Raw genomic sequence first — 15,186 nt, forward strand, 5'->3', positions numbered from 1 at the left:
CTATAGGTGGATATCACATGAGCCTTTCGGGTGCACTATAGGTGGATATCACATGAGCCTTTCGGGTGCACTATAGGTGGAGCTGATCGTACGACAGTTCTTGTTACTAATGATAGCGAGGGCAATGAAGAATAATGTGCAAATTGTGATCCAAAATGTTTGAATAATCGAGACCAAATGTAATGAAGAGAGCTGATTTTATGGCTTGTTTTGTTTACTGAATCAATGAAAATTTGCCAGGTTTAAAAGAAGCTACAAATAGTAGACACATTTAGATTAGTTCATTCTGTCCATGTCCATAGAGAACATAAGTAGCTCATGATTTATTAAGCAAGTAACAAATGTAACACAGAAATTGAACTTTAGAATTAACAAAGGTAGAGAGACCTCTGACCTAAAATCAACCCCCCTCCTGGGACTCAGTCAGGTGGAGAGAGAAATATTTGTTTCTCTCACATGGGGTTCATGCGGGAGTCCAATGAAGAGGGTTTTGTAGCCTTGTTGGATATTTTTACTAGGACTAGTTATAAAACAGGCAACACCCCCAACGAAACATACATATATCCATATATACAGCTTATAAAGATCACCTACAAATATATTATATGACCAGTGTAGACATGGTTGAATTCTATTGCTTAAGACCTAATTTGAACACTTCCAAGTATTCAACCTCATTGCAACAACAAATAATGTATTATTCAACCTCATGAACCACAATATTTCTCTCTAGACTCTGCCGCTGTTAACAGTCATATTTCTTACAAAAATCAAGACTAAATTACAAACCTATAATTTGAGTAGTCGAGAGAATCTTTAATATCATCTTCTGATTCTTCATCTACATTTACCTTAAGCTTAGAAAGATCAAAAGAATCACCCTTACTTTGTGATGTTTCAACATCTACATCTAAAACTACATCAGACTTGAAAGGAATATTATCTCTTGCTTTCAAGTGTAAGCATCGATCGATTTGGTTTTCTAACCATTGTAACCTCTTCTCAAATTTTAACACTGCAAAATGCATAAAGCGAGCATCGACTTGAGCAACACTAGCAAGTTGGTAGCCTAAGTTGGCATGGCCTAAGTTGGTAACCTAGGCAGGGACGTGTTTGGCATGGCCTAAGTTGGTAGCCTAGGGGCGAACCATCCTTGGGTCGTACAAGGCACAACCTACGCCTTTGGCAGGGACAAACCAATTGGCAATTACCCAATTCAAATCTACAATCAATGTGGTTAGTTATGATCGGTTAGTTATGATCGTCGATGACCATGATAGTCGGGCGGAATTGGGAAATTGCTGCTATCTGTGGAATCCAGTTACTTTGGAGAAGATTCAGTTACCCTAGTCTTAAATCCTCTTATACTGTTTCATCTTCTAAGACCCCAAAATATAAAAACTGATCTTGAAATTCTTCATCTAATAAGGTCCCAAACACAAAATGATTGTCTAACACAAACTGAATGTAGGCCTTTTTTTTTTAAGTTTGCTTTGCATTTGTATAATACGTTTGGCTTGTTTGCTATTGTCTCAAGAAATTCTTGGACCCGTTCTTGAAGGGATTCAGTGAATACTTCGCGAGTCGTTTCCTGCGGTGAAAAAGGCAGCCATCCAAGCAGGTGCCTTTTGGGTGCACTATAGGTGGATATCACATGAGCCTTTCAGGGTACAATGGGAGAGTAGCCGGACATAAGCTCATTTTCCTTGTAAATATATCATGACTTTGAAACATGAAATGATGTAAAAACATGCAAATCGTAATAACTTCAACATAAACTTCCTGAACATATAGTACGAATAAGAACTGCAATTAAAAGATTACTCCATTCCTTGCTACCAGTCCCAGACACCAAAAGAAAGAAAAAAAAACAGATTATGAAACAAAAAAGTTACCACATCCAAGCTCCATTGTCTAAAAAGTATATCATTTCATCACACTAATTGAAGTTATCAGACACCTTCAAATGGCAGCAGATGCATTACCTCAAGCTAGAATTTCAGGTCAGGAAGAAAAATGGTTATTTCATAAAAAAAAAAAAAAAAAGATTAATGAAACAGTTTGTTTCCCCAAAAAACTAAATATTGGAAATAGAGCAATTGATAATTATTGAGACTCATTAGTTATTTAAACATCTCAGTAATATAGAGAAAATATTCTTTCTTCTTTTTGAAGTATTAACTACTTTTTTATCATCATTAATCATGGAGGTTTCTCCTAGAGAAACTAATGAGACAAAGCTGTTCACATGAAGAATTACCTGATCAAATCTCAAATTCGAAAGGCGTTCACACTTTCCATCTTTTGGGTCACAACGATAGATATTTTCGAAAGCATAATCTACAGAGAGTATAAGTTGGCCACTTCTTGTGATGGCTAATGGTTGAAAGATGGAGTGGGAGAGAATGGTGTTTTTTGGTATGCTGAATTCCCTAATCCAACTCCAGTTGAGGTATTTGTTTTCTTGTAAGCCTTGATCTCTAGTAGTAATATTAGTGTTGTTGTCCATTTTGTTCTTCTTAAATAACCATAAGTCAATACTATTTTCTTTTTTTTCGGTCGCGCACAACCAACCATCCAATACAGAGAGTGAGGATATAAAAGACTCAAACTTAGGATTAGTAGGGAGGATATTGAATTCTTCATTCTTCAAATCAAACGCATAAATGGAACGACCATCATTAGAATAGTCCTGAAAGTGAAGAGCTCCATTCGCAAGTGTACCTAAGCTACTAGTAAGAAACAAGAAGGGGATTACACCTTTGTTTCTCCATTTGCCACTTCCAAGAGAGTATACCTCTACATGTGACTCTTTTTCGAAACGGTACCGTGTGATTGTAACAACTTTGTAATCATTAGTTGAAGGATGGTAGCCGAACCCTATAGCAATACTGTGAACTTCATTCTGAATGTTAAGTTTTGGTCCGTACGGAAGATGAATGTATTCTCTAGTGATAGGATTACATATATTGATTCTAGAACCACTTACGTTGTTATCTTTTAAAATATATTCATTAAAACAAACCAAACCATTACATGAACCAACAATGAAACTACCCATTGGGACATAATTGTTTATCTTTTTATATCCATTATAAGGATACCCAGTAAAGCAAAATTGGTATTTTGTGTTACTACTTGATGAATTAGACAAAAAAAGAAGATTCAAACCTGGCTCACTGTCTACATCATTGTGATTAGAATGGCTATGGTTACCATGAAGTTGATGATTGAGGTGCATACTGATGAAGTTAGTGTCAGTAAGAATAAGAAGATTTCGCCATGTTTTGGATACTACTCTGCACCGTATAATTGATTCCGCCGGTAAGCGAGAAAATATGTCAAGCATTAATTCTTGTGGGAGAAAGTTTTCCATTAATTATTTGGTGATTTGACGCAGCGGAAAATTCCGAAAAGAATTAGAACTCCGTCTAAAACTTTTAAAACTCAGAAAAAATCTTAGAACTCCGTCTAAAGACTATAGAACGAAACTATAAGAAGATTTAATACTAAAAAGCTGAACTTTATTGATAAACTTGAATGAATAAAACAACTCCTAACTCCCCCTTTATATAGAATTAGGGTTTCCTTAACCTAATTAAACTCAAATAACAATTTCTAATAAATAAAATACTACTTTCCTAAACCTAATCAAATTCTAATAACAACTTCTATATAAATAAAATACTAGAATCTAAAACCTAAAAGGTTTCCTAAAAATATAAAACTGCTAAAAATAATAATTCTCTACTAACAAAAATATTATGCTACTAAAATAACTAGATTTTAAGATATCCAAGATACTTGGAATATCTCATGAAAACCTCCCTGCATCATGATTTGAATCACCTTTTGCTTGCCCTTCAATGTATAGCTAGCTGTAGTGTATGTATGATAAGTTTTAGGGTTTAGAGTTTATTATGGTAGCACCAATACTTTTGGGAGAAGATCCGCCATTATCTGGTGCGAGGAATTAGGTGTTGCTTGCGCTATAACGTCTAGCTAGCTTTAGGGTTTATATGGGCATGTGGCAAAGGTGGAATTTAATTATCTGGCGCTCCAACCGGGCATAGCTGGTGACGTGGTTTGTAATATTAGAGTGGAATGCTACGACTTTCTAGGAGAATTACTTAAACCCCCACTTTTGATAATGCGTGTACTGAAACCCTTCACTTTTATTAGTAATTACTGAAACCTCCCACTTTCGTTAGATTTAACGGAAAATATTGGTTAGTGCTTGTCTATTTACTTAACTGCCCTTAGTGTTTGGTTAGTGCAATTTCGAGTTGTCTCTCTCTCTCTAAAGATTGTCGAAACCAGGTAATACATCTCTCTCTCTCTCTCTCTCTCTCTCTCTCTCTCTCTCTTTCTCTCTCTCGTACTGATCGAACTACCCTTTAATCGAATTAGGGTTCTTCGAATTGGAGGTGAAGTCAATACACAATTTCTGCAATTTCGAGTTGTCTCTCTCTCTAAAGATTCCCGAATGGAGCTACAGTTATTCCAGCGAGGAATCTTCGAATTAGTGGTGTACTCCATTAGAACTTTTTCAATTTCGAGCTAGGATTCTTGGAATTAGGGATTTGTCCAACTAGGTTTCCATTTTTGTCTGAAATTGACCATCAATTTGTTCCAGTAATTACTAAAATTGCAGTGACTTAGTTTGTTTGCAATTTACCATTAATTTGTTTCAGTAATTACTAAAATTGCAGTGACTAAATTTGTTTCAGTAATTACTAATAAAAGGTGGGGGTTTCGGTAAACGCATTACCAAAAGGTGTGGTAAAACGTGAAAGGGCAAGAAAGTAATATTGAAAATATCGAAGTTAAATGTAACGAAAGTGGGGAGTTTCAGTAATTACTAATAAAAGTGGGGGGTTTCCATAAACGCATTATCAAAAGTGGGGGGTTTCAGTAATTCTCCCTTTCTGAATCAGTCCCTCCAAATACCCGATACTAAAAGGAAGGCATTTTTATAATTAGAGTGGAATGCTTTGATTCTCGGGAGAATTACTGAAACCCCGCCTTTTGATAATCTGTTTACTGAAACCCCACATTTTATTAGTAATTACTAAAACCCCTATGGAAAGGTGAGTTTTCATGGGTTTTCTTCTTCATTCTCTATCTTCTGAATCTTTGTATATCTCTCTTTAGGTGTTGTTCTCTTGTATAATTACCTCCTGAACATGAAGAAACCCCATTTCTGAGCTAGGGCTTCACGAAGAAGGATTTTTGGGAGAGTTCCAAGTTCGATTTGAGGGGAAACCACCACCTAGGGCTTCATCATCTGAGCAAGGTGAGTTTCTGCCCTAAAAGTTGAATCTTTGTCCTAATTTTTTCTAGTTTCTTAGTTAAAACTTAAAAGTGCATAACACCAAACACATGTCGTAATTGGCAATTACCCAATTCAAATCTACAATCAAGGTGGTTAGTTATGATCGTCGATGACCATGATAATCGGACGGAATTGGGAAATTGCTGCTATCTGTGGGATCCAGTTACTTTGGAGAAGATTCAGTTACCCTAGTCTTAAATCCTCTTATAGTGTTTAATCTTTTAAGACCCCAAAATATAAACACTGACCTTGAAATTCTTCATCTAATAAGGTCCCAAACACAAAATGATTGTCTAACACAAACTCAATGTGGGCATTTTTTTTGAAGTTTACTTTGCATTTGTATAATATGTTTGGCTTGTTTGCTATTGTCTCAGGAAATTCTTGGACCCGTTCTTGAAGGGATTCAGTGAATACTTCGCGAGTCGTTCCCTGCGGTGAAAAAGGCAACCATCCAAGCAGGAGCCTTTTGGGTGCACTATAGGTGGATATCACATGAGCCTTTCGGGTGCACTATAGGTGGATGTCACATGAGCCTTTCGGGTGCACTATAGGTGGAGCTGATCGTACGACAGTTCCTGTTACTAAGGATAGCGAGGGCAATGAAGAATAATGTGTAAATTGTGATACAAAATGTTTGAATAATCGAGACCAAATGTAATGAAGAGATCTGATTTTATGGCTTGTTTTGTTTACTGAATCAATGAAAATTTGTTAGGTTTAAAAGAAGCTAAAGAGTAGATACATTTAGATTAGTTCATTCTTTCCATGTCCATCTAAACAAGCAAGAAAGAAGTGAACTTAAGTAGCTCATGATTTATTAAGCAAGTAACAAATGTAACATAGAAATTGAACTTTAGAAATAACAAAAGTAGAGAGACCTCTGACCTAAAAACGAATAGATATTTTTCAAACAGTATACTCAACCCGCCTCCTGGGACTAAGTCAGGTGGAGAGAGAAATCTTTGTTTCTCTCACATGGGGTTCATGCGGGAGTCCAATGAAGAGGGTTTTGTAGCCTAGTTGGATATTTTTACTAGGACTAGTTATAAAACGGGCAACACCCCCAACGAAACATACATATATCGATATATACAGCTTATAAAGATCACCTACAAATATATTATATGACTAGTGTAGACATGGTTGAATTCTATTGCGTAAGACCTAATTTGAACACTTCCAAGTATTCAACCTCATTGCAACAACAAATAATGTATTATTCAACCTCATGAACCACAATATTTCTCTCTAGACTCTGCCGCTGTTACCAGTCATATTTCTTACAAAAATCAAGACTAAATTACAAACCTATAATTTGAGTAGTCGAGAGAATCGTTAATATCATCTTCTGATTCTTCATCTACATTTACCTTAAGCTTAGAAAGATCAAAAGAATTACCCTTACTTTGTGATGTTTCAACATCTACATCTAAAACTACATCAGACTTGAAAGGAATATTATCTCTTGCTTTCAAGTGTAAGCATCGATCGATTTGGTTTTCTAACCATTGTAACCTCTTCTCAAATTTTAACACTGCAAAATGCATAAAGCGAGCATCGACTTGAGCAACACTAGCACAAGAACGAAGCAAAGTATAGTAGTCGGCATGAGCTACATAAACTAGGTTACCTTCGTCTTTCTTCCTTACATAATGAAGATAATCGAATCTCTTGAGGTTGACCCTTGGAGGTATATAGCGGAACCCACTTTCTTCCATGTTTGATTTTAGCCGTTTGAGGGTTGCTTTCCTGTCAGTTCTTAATGAAGATTTGGAACAGAATGGAGGGTTTTGATCTTCTTGCGAACTTGGAGAAGGGTTATCATCATCAGATTTGCTATCGACCGGAGAACTACTACTACTATACTTGGGTTTTGTAGGTTTTATGTCATCCATGGACAAATCTGCAGCGGATTCTTGGTTGCAGTAATTATTGCTTCCAGTTCCTGCTTCTGCTGGTTCTTTAGAACCCTGAAACAGAAAGTAGAGTTCTGAGAATCTACATCCGTGCATAAATATATTATTGGCATTAACTATACTATCTCGAAAGAACAAACTTAAAGCAATATAATAACGCAATAGAAGCATTCAAGATTGACTTGTATCGAAAACCTAAAAATATGTTTCTCGTAATTATGCATACTTGAAGAGTGAAAAGAGACAATATACAGCAAATGCCAGATTAAAGTCATTAAACAAAGAAAGTGTGGAATCGAGCCTTTCACCCAAAACATCTCGAACTGAATCGAGTAATTACTTTTCTTTAAATCAAAGTAAATTTCACAAGTTGAAGATTAATGGTTGTTTATAAAAGAGTAACAACATCAGCTGTGTATATGCATTGGCTTTCGTCAAATCCTTCAACAAAATGAAAACCAGAAATTGCAAGAAAGGTGACAAATAAGCTTTTTCTCAGAGCTCAAGAAAGCAAATCTTATCGGGGAGGTTTTTCTTTTAATAGATCGGGTCTTTTGACAAAGATGATAATAATCTTTCGTTCCAACTTCCATGCCGATAGTTGCGTTTAAAACAATTATGTGTGTCTCGCAAGGAATGAAATTTCGGTTTCGGTAGAAATTTCGGTCGGCCGAAAAGTGGAAACGTTTCGAGGACACGTTTCGGTCTGTGTGGAAATTTCACAATTTTGCGGAAATGATAGAAATATAACAAAATTACATATGGCAAGATTATATTAAACTATAACAAAGCATAGAAAAGATGTTATGCTTATTCTAACAATCATACAGTTAGGTTAGGGGGGTAAATTGGATATCTTATTGACAACTACACCCGATTTTTACTGCCAGTAGTTATAAGTAGTTGATACAGGGAGTAAACATGAGAAAATTAATAAATTTTTAACAATTTGTGTTAGTTTGGGGAGGTATCTTCAATCACATAGTTAGGTTGGGAGGGTAAATCGAACAATTTCAACTTATATAGTTATGGTAGGAATTTTCAAAAAATATATAGTTATGGCAGGGAGTAAATTGCTGTTTTAAACAATTATGTATACTTGGAAGTAAAAACATGAAACGTCAGAAAGGAGGACCTGAGTACAACAAAATTTGACTCAATTGTGAAGACACCCTGCATAATTGTTAAAGGCGCCTCTCTTATGGTAGGAGGTTTATGAGGGAAGGGGCGCCTTTTACACTAATACTGGGTGCATATAAAACTCTTATACACTTTTAGGTTTCTTCTCTTTCGCAAATGATCAGAACAGTACGTAAGATTAGGGTTTCTTCAAGCTTTCTCTCTCTACAGTTTTCTAAGTTCTCAAATCTTCTCAAGTTGATACAAATCTATTGGGGCTTTCATACTGAAGATGACTAATAATGAATTAGAAAAAAAATCTAGAAGAAAATTCGATGAAACAAACCACAAAATGAAGAAGAAACGATGAAGGTGTGTTCAGTTTTTTCAATCAAATGTTAGAATCCAGTAGGGTTTCGAAACCCTAAAGCTTTTTCGCAATTTCGTGCCAGATTTTGGTGGAAATCTGACGCGAAAAATATGTATCCAGCTTTTCCTGTCGGTGGAATGAAAAACCGACATATTTCAGCCATTTCGGCCGAAATATGTCGACATTTCATTCCTTGGTGTCTCGTATGATTCTCGGGTTGCCTAAATACCCAGATAGATTTTGTAGATGAACTTTGGTTAGTAAATATTTTTTGAATTTTTGGATAGTAAATAGAAACTAAGCATTTGCCGATGTTTTTTTGTATTTTTACCCCGCAACTAACACAATGTGCTAGAACTTAGGCAGCCTAAAGTGAAACATATGTTGCTTAAAGTGAAACATATAGATGGTCCTAAGACTCTGAACATACGGGTAGCTAAATCTGGCTAGTGGAATTATAACATACCTCTTCGTTCTCATAGATTTCCCAAAGATCTTTGATTAAATCATTTTCACGGTTATCTCCACCAGGTGGATCTGGTCCACCGAACAAATCCCTACAGTATTTGAGATAGGTCGGTAAGTCCCTTAAATATTCTGTCAGCAAGAGAGAAAATAATCAATATGATTCATAGTCATCAAAATTAATACTTGGATTGAGAACATAATACGGCTCACAGAACAACTAGATTGCCGAGAATTTGTGCATTATAATTACTCAAAGGTTGTTACCTGGTGAGTCACGAGTTTTTTCATATGATGCTTCAAGGTGAGAAAGTAGTTGCGCCGTATCCAACTCAGGATTCTGATTATGTAATGAGCCTCTACCTCTTTTTGTACTCGTATTGTGCAACTTGGTAGCACCATCACTCTTCTTGCCAGACTTAACTTTTGGGTCCGAAAGCTGAGAACAGTTTTTAGCACTAATTTTCTTTTTCGGGGGCATGCATGTTCCTTTATGTCTCTTTACTTGGTGACTCGAAGAAGCAACATCAACACCAGAAAACTTTTCTTCCCACTTTCCAAAACCATTTATATTGTACAAAACCCTTATAGCTACCATAAGAATTGACATCACGCAAACACGAGATGGAATCCTGTTCTGATTTGCTGACAACCACAATTCTGGAGGCATCGACCATTGATGTATCAAAGACGCACATGGAAGAATCTTTTCCACTGGAAGTAGAAGTTGTTTAAGAAGGCGGCGAGATATAGCCTCAAAGTTCACTGGAGGAAGTTCCAAACCTACACGCTGAGCAATAGAACCAGACAGTGACTCCAACATCTTTGAATCAACAACTTGAGAAGGCTTAAACATGAATTTTATACTTAATGGAAACTTGGTGTTTGATGAATCAAATAGATTTCCAATTTTGAGGAAAGCACTCAAATACGGGAGCTTATTCTCAAGTGACCACTTTACTATATCTGTTGGTAGGATGGCCTCCCTTGCAATATGACAAGCCAGAAAAGAAACCGCTAAAGAAAATGAGAGTGGTATTTTCTTTTTCAAAGATCTCAACCAAATTATCACTGCCCTTTGCCCGTGCCTGTTATGAAGCTCGTGTTTGTGTTCCCAACGATGCTTTTTGCTATCAACGCCTGCAAGGAATGATCCGGAAGGTGTCTAGTAAATAATGCAATGGTAAATACCAGAGAGAGTAAAAACATCACGGATGGAAAGAGATGATACTTTTGCTTCCGTAAAAGGATACAAATAAATTCAGACTCTTAAACAGAACGGTTAAAAAGAGCACTAATGTGGGGTATGTACCAGTAAAACTACAATCTCACAGTCAAAATAGAACATGGAAACAATTAAAATCATGTTGAAGCCTAGAATTCAGGTTTAGAATTTTGGCGACTGCGGATCATTCAATAAAGTTGGCACTCAAACTTAATGTAATTCTACTAGAGTTTGTGAACTTATAAATTATAATTGGCTTAATCATATAGATTAACTTGCAACAAATTGACAGATATATCATCAGATGAAGACTTGATGTTTTTTACCCGTAAAAGTAATGAAAAACATTCTTTTCTCCTCACATTCGCTGCAACAATCTGTACCAAACACTAAATAATCTGCTCAAAGAGTTGAGCTGATAACTCAATTTTGCGTTAGTCTTGGTTAAAAGACATGTCGATGTTTAGACATCTCTGGGAAAATCTAAGCAACCCCATGCAAATTTGTGCAAACCATACTCATGCAAACATGTCCTTACTTAAGGAGCCTAAAGAAATCGATAGATCCTTTCTGAGAAATACTGGTGTAGGCGTTTTAGCTAATTTGCCCTAAATTTACAAAGAAAACACATCAACAAGAGGAGAAGGTATAGTACTGTCTAGCTACCTTCTTTCTGTATCTCTGAATCCTCAATCATTTTATCTGCCCAATGTTCATCAAAAACCCCACAAACACTAACAAATCTTAACCAAATCACCCCAGACAACCCACAAATCAAAGGACTAGCACCAAATTCTTCAACCAAAGCCTGACACTGAAATTGAATCATTAGTTGGATTCCCATAATGTACCTTAATCTAAGGTTAGATGCTAAATCTTCCGCATTTTGAGAAGAAACCCTAAAACTACCAAAATCATTAGGTTTAGAAGGTCCCCAATCACTGTTTTCTTGTTTTATTTGATCCCTATTATCAGATTTTTTTAACTCATCCCAAAAGGTTCCTTGAGTTTGAGATTGTGATAAACCAGACTCAGATTTGATAGTTCGGCGACGAGTCTGTGAGTACATTCCTTTATGATTATCATAGTTACATAAATCTTCATCTGCAACACCAGTTTCAACCATATCGGAAGATTGAACTCCACACTCTTGGCAATAGTAAAATCCATCGATACAATTGAACTCCGAATGACCACAATCATGGCAAAATACTTTTTCCACCATATCTAAATAGATTTGTTCCGGTCACAGTTCACTTCAAAACCCTAATGAAGAAAGCGGAATTATCATGATATACATGTTACGAATTTCAAGCTTTCCTCTTGAATGGCGGAGCTTGAATACGTTAACTGATTTCACCGGAGGAGATTCAATATCATCATCCCTTTCGTAATGGAGAACGAAACCCTAAAATCTTCGATTAGGGTTTAAGCACTATCATCATCCCTTTCGTAATGGAGACCTTGTACACTTCAATTATCAAAGAGAAGAGAATGAAAAGAACTCTTCTTCCACGCAATATTTGTACATAACCTTGTACACTTCAGTTAAGAATCTTGGGAGACGACTCAGTCATATATACACTGAATCCTTCAGGTCCAAGAATTTCCTGAGACAAAAGAACACAAGCAGAAAAATATTATACAAATGCAAAGCAAACTCCGAAAGACAAAAAGAACACATTATCTGTTCACTTTCTTCTATGGAATACATGAGAACACATCACCTATTTGAGACTAATTTCACCATTTGAGACACTATTTGAGACTAATTTCACCATTACACATCTAGGGCACAATCTAGAGCAAAATCAAAATACATGAGAACATATGTCAAACCCATCTCACGATAATTAGGGCAAATTCGACCACTTTCATCACATTAGACATCTAGGGCACAATTTAGTGCAAAATCAGATTAATTTCACAATTTTCAGAACAAACTGTCAAATAAAGTTAAATTCCTTGTTCTTGTCTTAAAATCAAAACAGAACAACGATGAAGACTCACCTCGGTTTGTAGAGAAAGTCGAGTGGAAGTGTGAAACCCTCTGTTTGTAGAGAAAGTCGATGATGTTAGGAGAGAAAGTCGATGCTGATAAAAGATGAGTTGGGTTGCTGTTAGGTGGTGATTTGGGGTCAAAACCAACCTTGAAACCTTCCAAAATCAAACCTTGAAATTTGTAAAGAGAGAGAGAGTTAGACAGTGAATGAAGTGGTATGAGAGGAAGACAGAGAAAGAAGAAGAATACCAAACCTTACCTTTCGAGAAGAGAAGATGAAGCCCTAGGTGATTTCCGGCCAAAATCTTGCTTCAATCCCTCCCAAATTCGAGCTGATGTTTTGAATGGAAGATAAACCCTAAAATCAACAATTCTGAAACCCCTTCTCAGTTCTCTCTCTAGACATTAACACGATTACAAAAGGGGAGAATTACTGAAACCCCCCACACTTTGATAATGCCTTTACTAAAACCCCCACTTTAATTAGTAATTACTGAAACCCCCCAACTTCGTTAGATTTAACTTTGATATTTTAAATATTACTTTGTTGCCCTCTTACGTTTTACTCCCATTTCTGATAATGTGTACAGAAACCCCCCCACTTTTATTAGTAATTATTGAAACCCCCCAATTTTATTAGTAAGTACTGAAACCTCTCAACTATTTGAAATGAATAGAGATATCAAAATAGAGGGCCAAGATGACGCAAAATTCATATGAGAAGACAATTTCAGTGATACTAGACCCTATCAATTTGCAACCATGCACAACCACCCAAACCCTATCACATATACATATATATATATATATATATATATATATATATATATATATATATATATATATATATATGCAACCATTGGTCATATTTTATATGATGGGATTCTCTGAACTACTAGTGATCAATTTCAGTCATACTAGACCCTATCAATTTCAGTCATACTAGGGTTTTGGTGGTTCAGAGAATCCAACAACACACATATTCATCAAAGTCCAATACCTCATTCATGCATTCAATTCAATTGACACCTATACCTCATTTAACTGAAACTGTGGCAGCCATGTCACTTTGTTCTCACTATATAAATCTCATCATCACTCAATTCCTTCTTCATATTCATAACTCAATCCTACTTAATTAACAAGTTTGATTAGCAAATCAAAGCTTTCTTAATCAACAATGGCGTCAGGAGGAGACCAACAATTCCCACCACAGAGCCAGAAGACACAACCAGGGAAAGAACATATCATGAATCCTACCCCTCAAGCTTCTCACCCTCATTATTCCCCTTCTAACAAACTCAATACCATCATCAAAGTCCAATATCTCTCAAACTCAATAAGTTAATAACCTTCAAACTATCTCTAGGGTAAAAATCACCATGATCACATGATCACCAATTGGTGAGAAAATATCACTTTCTAATATAGACTCACTTCGATCATATGAAGTCATTGATGAAATTAAAGAGGCCTTAGAGAAAATTGCCCAAATGTTGTTTCTTGTGCTGATATTATAATCATGGCTTCTAGAGATGTTGTCCTTTTGGTAAGAACATTAAACCCATATTGAAAACCCTAAGGTAAAAACCCTAGTTGTATTCGAATGGAGAGAGAGACAGAATACTGGTGTGATGACCTTCACCGATTTGTATTCGTCTGATTTGTGAGGGAGTGATTTTTGTTGAAAACTTTCACTTGTTTTCATGGAGGGAAAAGGGTTGGAGATGTGCGATTTTTGTTGAGGCAGTGAGGGAGAAGAGAACTATTGATATATGCGCCCCCTATTTAGTATCCGGCGCCCCATTTTCATGTACTTTTTCTGGTCGGGTTTTAGTAAATGGTTTTTTAGTCATTTCAGTCTCTCTCTAACGGCACAAAACCGTTGAATCTAACGAAGTTGGGGGGTTTCAGTAATTACTAATTAAAGTGGGGGGTTTCAGTAAAGGCATTATCAAAGTTGGGGAGTTTCAGTAATTCTCCCCAAATGCCGAGTTGTTCTTTGAATAGTTTTAAAGACGCATCTGATTACTGCTTTCGGCGCCCTTGCACAAGCAAACTTCCTAGGCCTGTCTCTGTCACCATGTCAAGTATACATGGGGCAGTGTCCGTCTAAGACATGATGCTGTATGTTCTTTCATATATCTTCCATGCGAGTAAGGGTGTCCAGAGACCATTATTAGGCATGAAATGGATAGGCCCTGTATAACTGTTTGTCAAATGAAACTTGGGAATTGTCGTTTCTACTCGGTGAGTTGTCGAGCTGGAATTCCTGTGTATGCAAAACTGAAGAACACGTACATGAGTGAGGTTCTCCGTTCTCATTTTGCAGTACATTCTGCAAGTGATTTATAAAGATGCATCCATTGAGGATCTTAATCATCAGATGGATCAACTTGACAAGGTAAATCTTTTCATGTCTGACTACCTTATTCACGTTGTCACTTGACCTTCTAGTTTTGAAAATATGTTTGTTAATGGTGATGCTCCATTTCGTTATTGTTTTCTTTTTGGTTATTTTCCTTGAATCTTCTACTGGGTGCTTTGTTGTTTCTAGTGCATGTTTATGACTTCTTACATTTTTCCTCTTCTCTTCTCGAGCTTCAAGAATACCTAATTTAATCACCTAGATTTATTGACAATTCATAGTTAGATTGTTTCTCCCGACTTACGACAGAAACCCCAATTCCTTCGTACATCTGTTTCATTTTGAAGTTTTTAGTAGAAGATTGTTCCATAAGAATTACAGCG

At 36.3% G+C, this 15,186-nt stretch overlaps 1 protein-coding gene across 3 annotated transcripts; it reads right to left on the reverse strand.

Annotated features, from left to right (window-relative positions):
* Positions 1 to 549: 549 nt before the first annotated feature.
* LOC147544600 (TATA box-binding protein-associated factor RNA polymerase I subunit B-like) lies at positions 550 to 13,023 on the reverse strand. 3 transcript variants are annotated; one of them, XM_086637057.1, is made up of 7 exons: positions 12,695 to 12,919; positions 12,444 to 12,605; positions 11,100 to 12,043; positions 9,476 to 10,348; positions 9,210 to 9,340; positions 6,969 to 7,308; positions 550 to 1,015 (listed from the first exon to the last, which is right to left on the reverse strand). In XM_086637057.1, exons 3-7 carry the CDS (start codon positions 11,656 to 11,658, stop codon positions 777 to 779), a joined length of 2,142 nt encoding a protein of 713 aa, XP_086493183.1. In that variant the 5' UTR covers positions 11,659 to 12,043; positions 12,444 to 12,605; positions 12,695 to 12,919; the 3' UTR covers positions 550 to 776. The 3 variants fall into 3 exon arrangements, with proteins under 3 accessions (XP_086493183.1, XP_086493182.1, XP_086493181.1); XM_086637056.1 differs by lacking the exon at positions 550 to 1,015 and adding an exon at positions 6,535 to 6,872 and having other exon boundaries at positions 12,695 to 13,023; XM_086637055.1 differs by lacking the exon at positions 550 to 1,015 and having other exon boundaries at positions 6,535 to 7,308.
* Positions 13,024 to 15,186: the final 2,163 nt, after the last annotated feature.

This window comes from Eschscholzia californica, unplaced genomic scaffold (genome assembly GCF_041429995.1).
Source record: "Eschscholzia californica isolate CP2 unplaced genomic scaffold, dmEscCali1.0.p SCAF_4, whole genome shotgun sequence".
Classification (NCBI taxonomy): Eukaryota; Viridiplantae; Streptophyta; class Magnoliopsida; order Ranunculales; family Papaveraceae; genus Eschscholzia; species Eschscholzia californica.

Excerpts from the sequence above, each read along its gene's own strand:
- LOC147544600 (XM_086637055.1), bottom strand. The coding sequence starts at position 11,658 with ATGGTGGAAAAAGTATTTTGCCATGATTGTGGTCATTCGGAGTTCAAT. Across the intron at positions 10,349-11,099 it reads TTCAGAGATACAGAAAGAAG|GCGTTGATAGCAAAAAGCAT; the intron begins GTAGCTAGACAG and ends CATTCCTTGCAG. Across the intron at positions 9,341-9,475 it reads AAAAACTCGTGACTCACCAG|AATATTTAAGGGACTTACCG; the intron begins GTAACAACCTTT and ends TCTTGCTGACAG.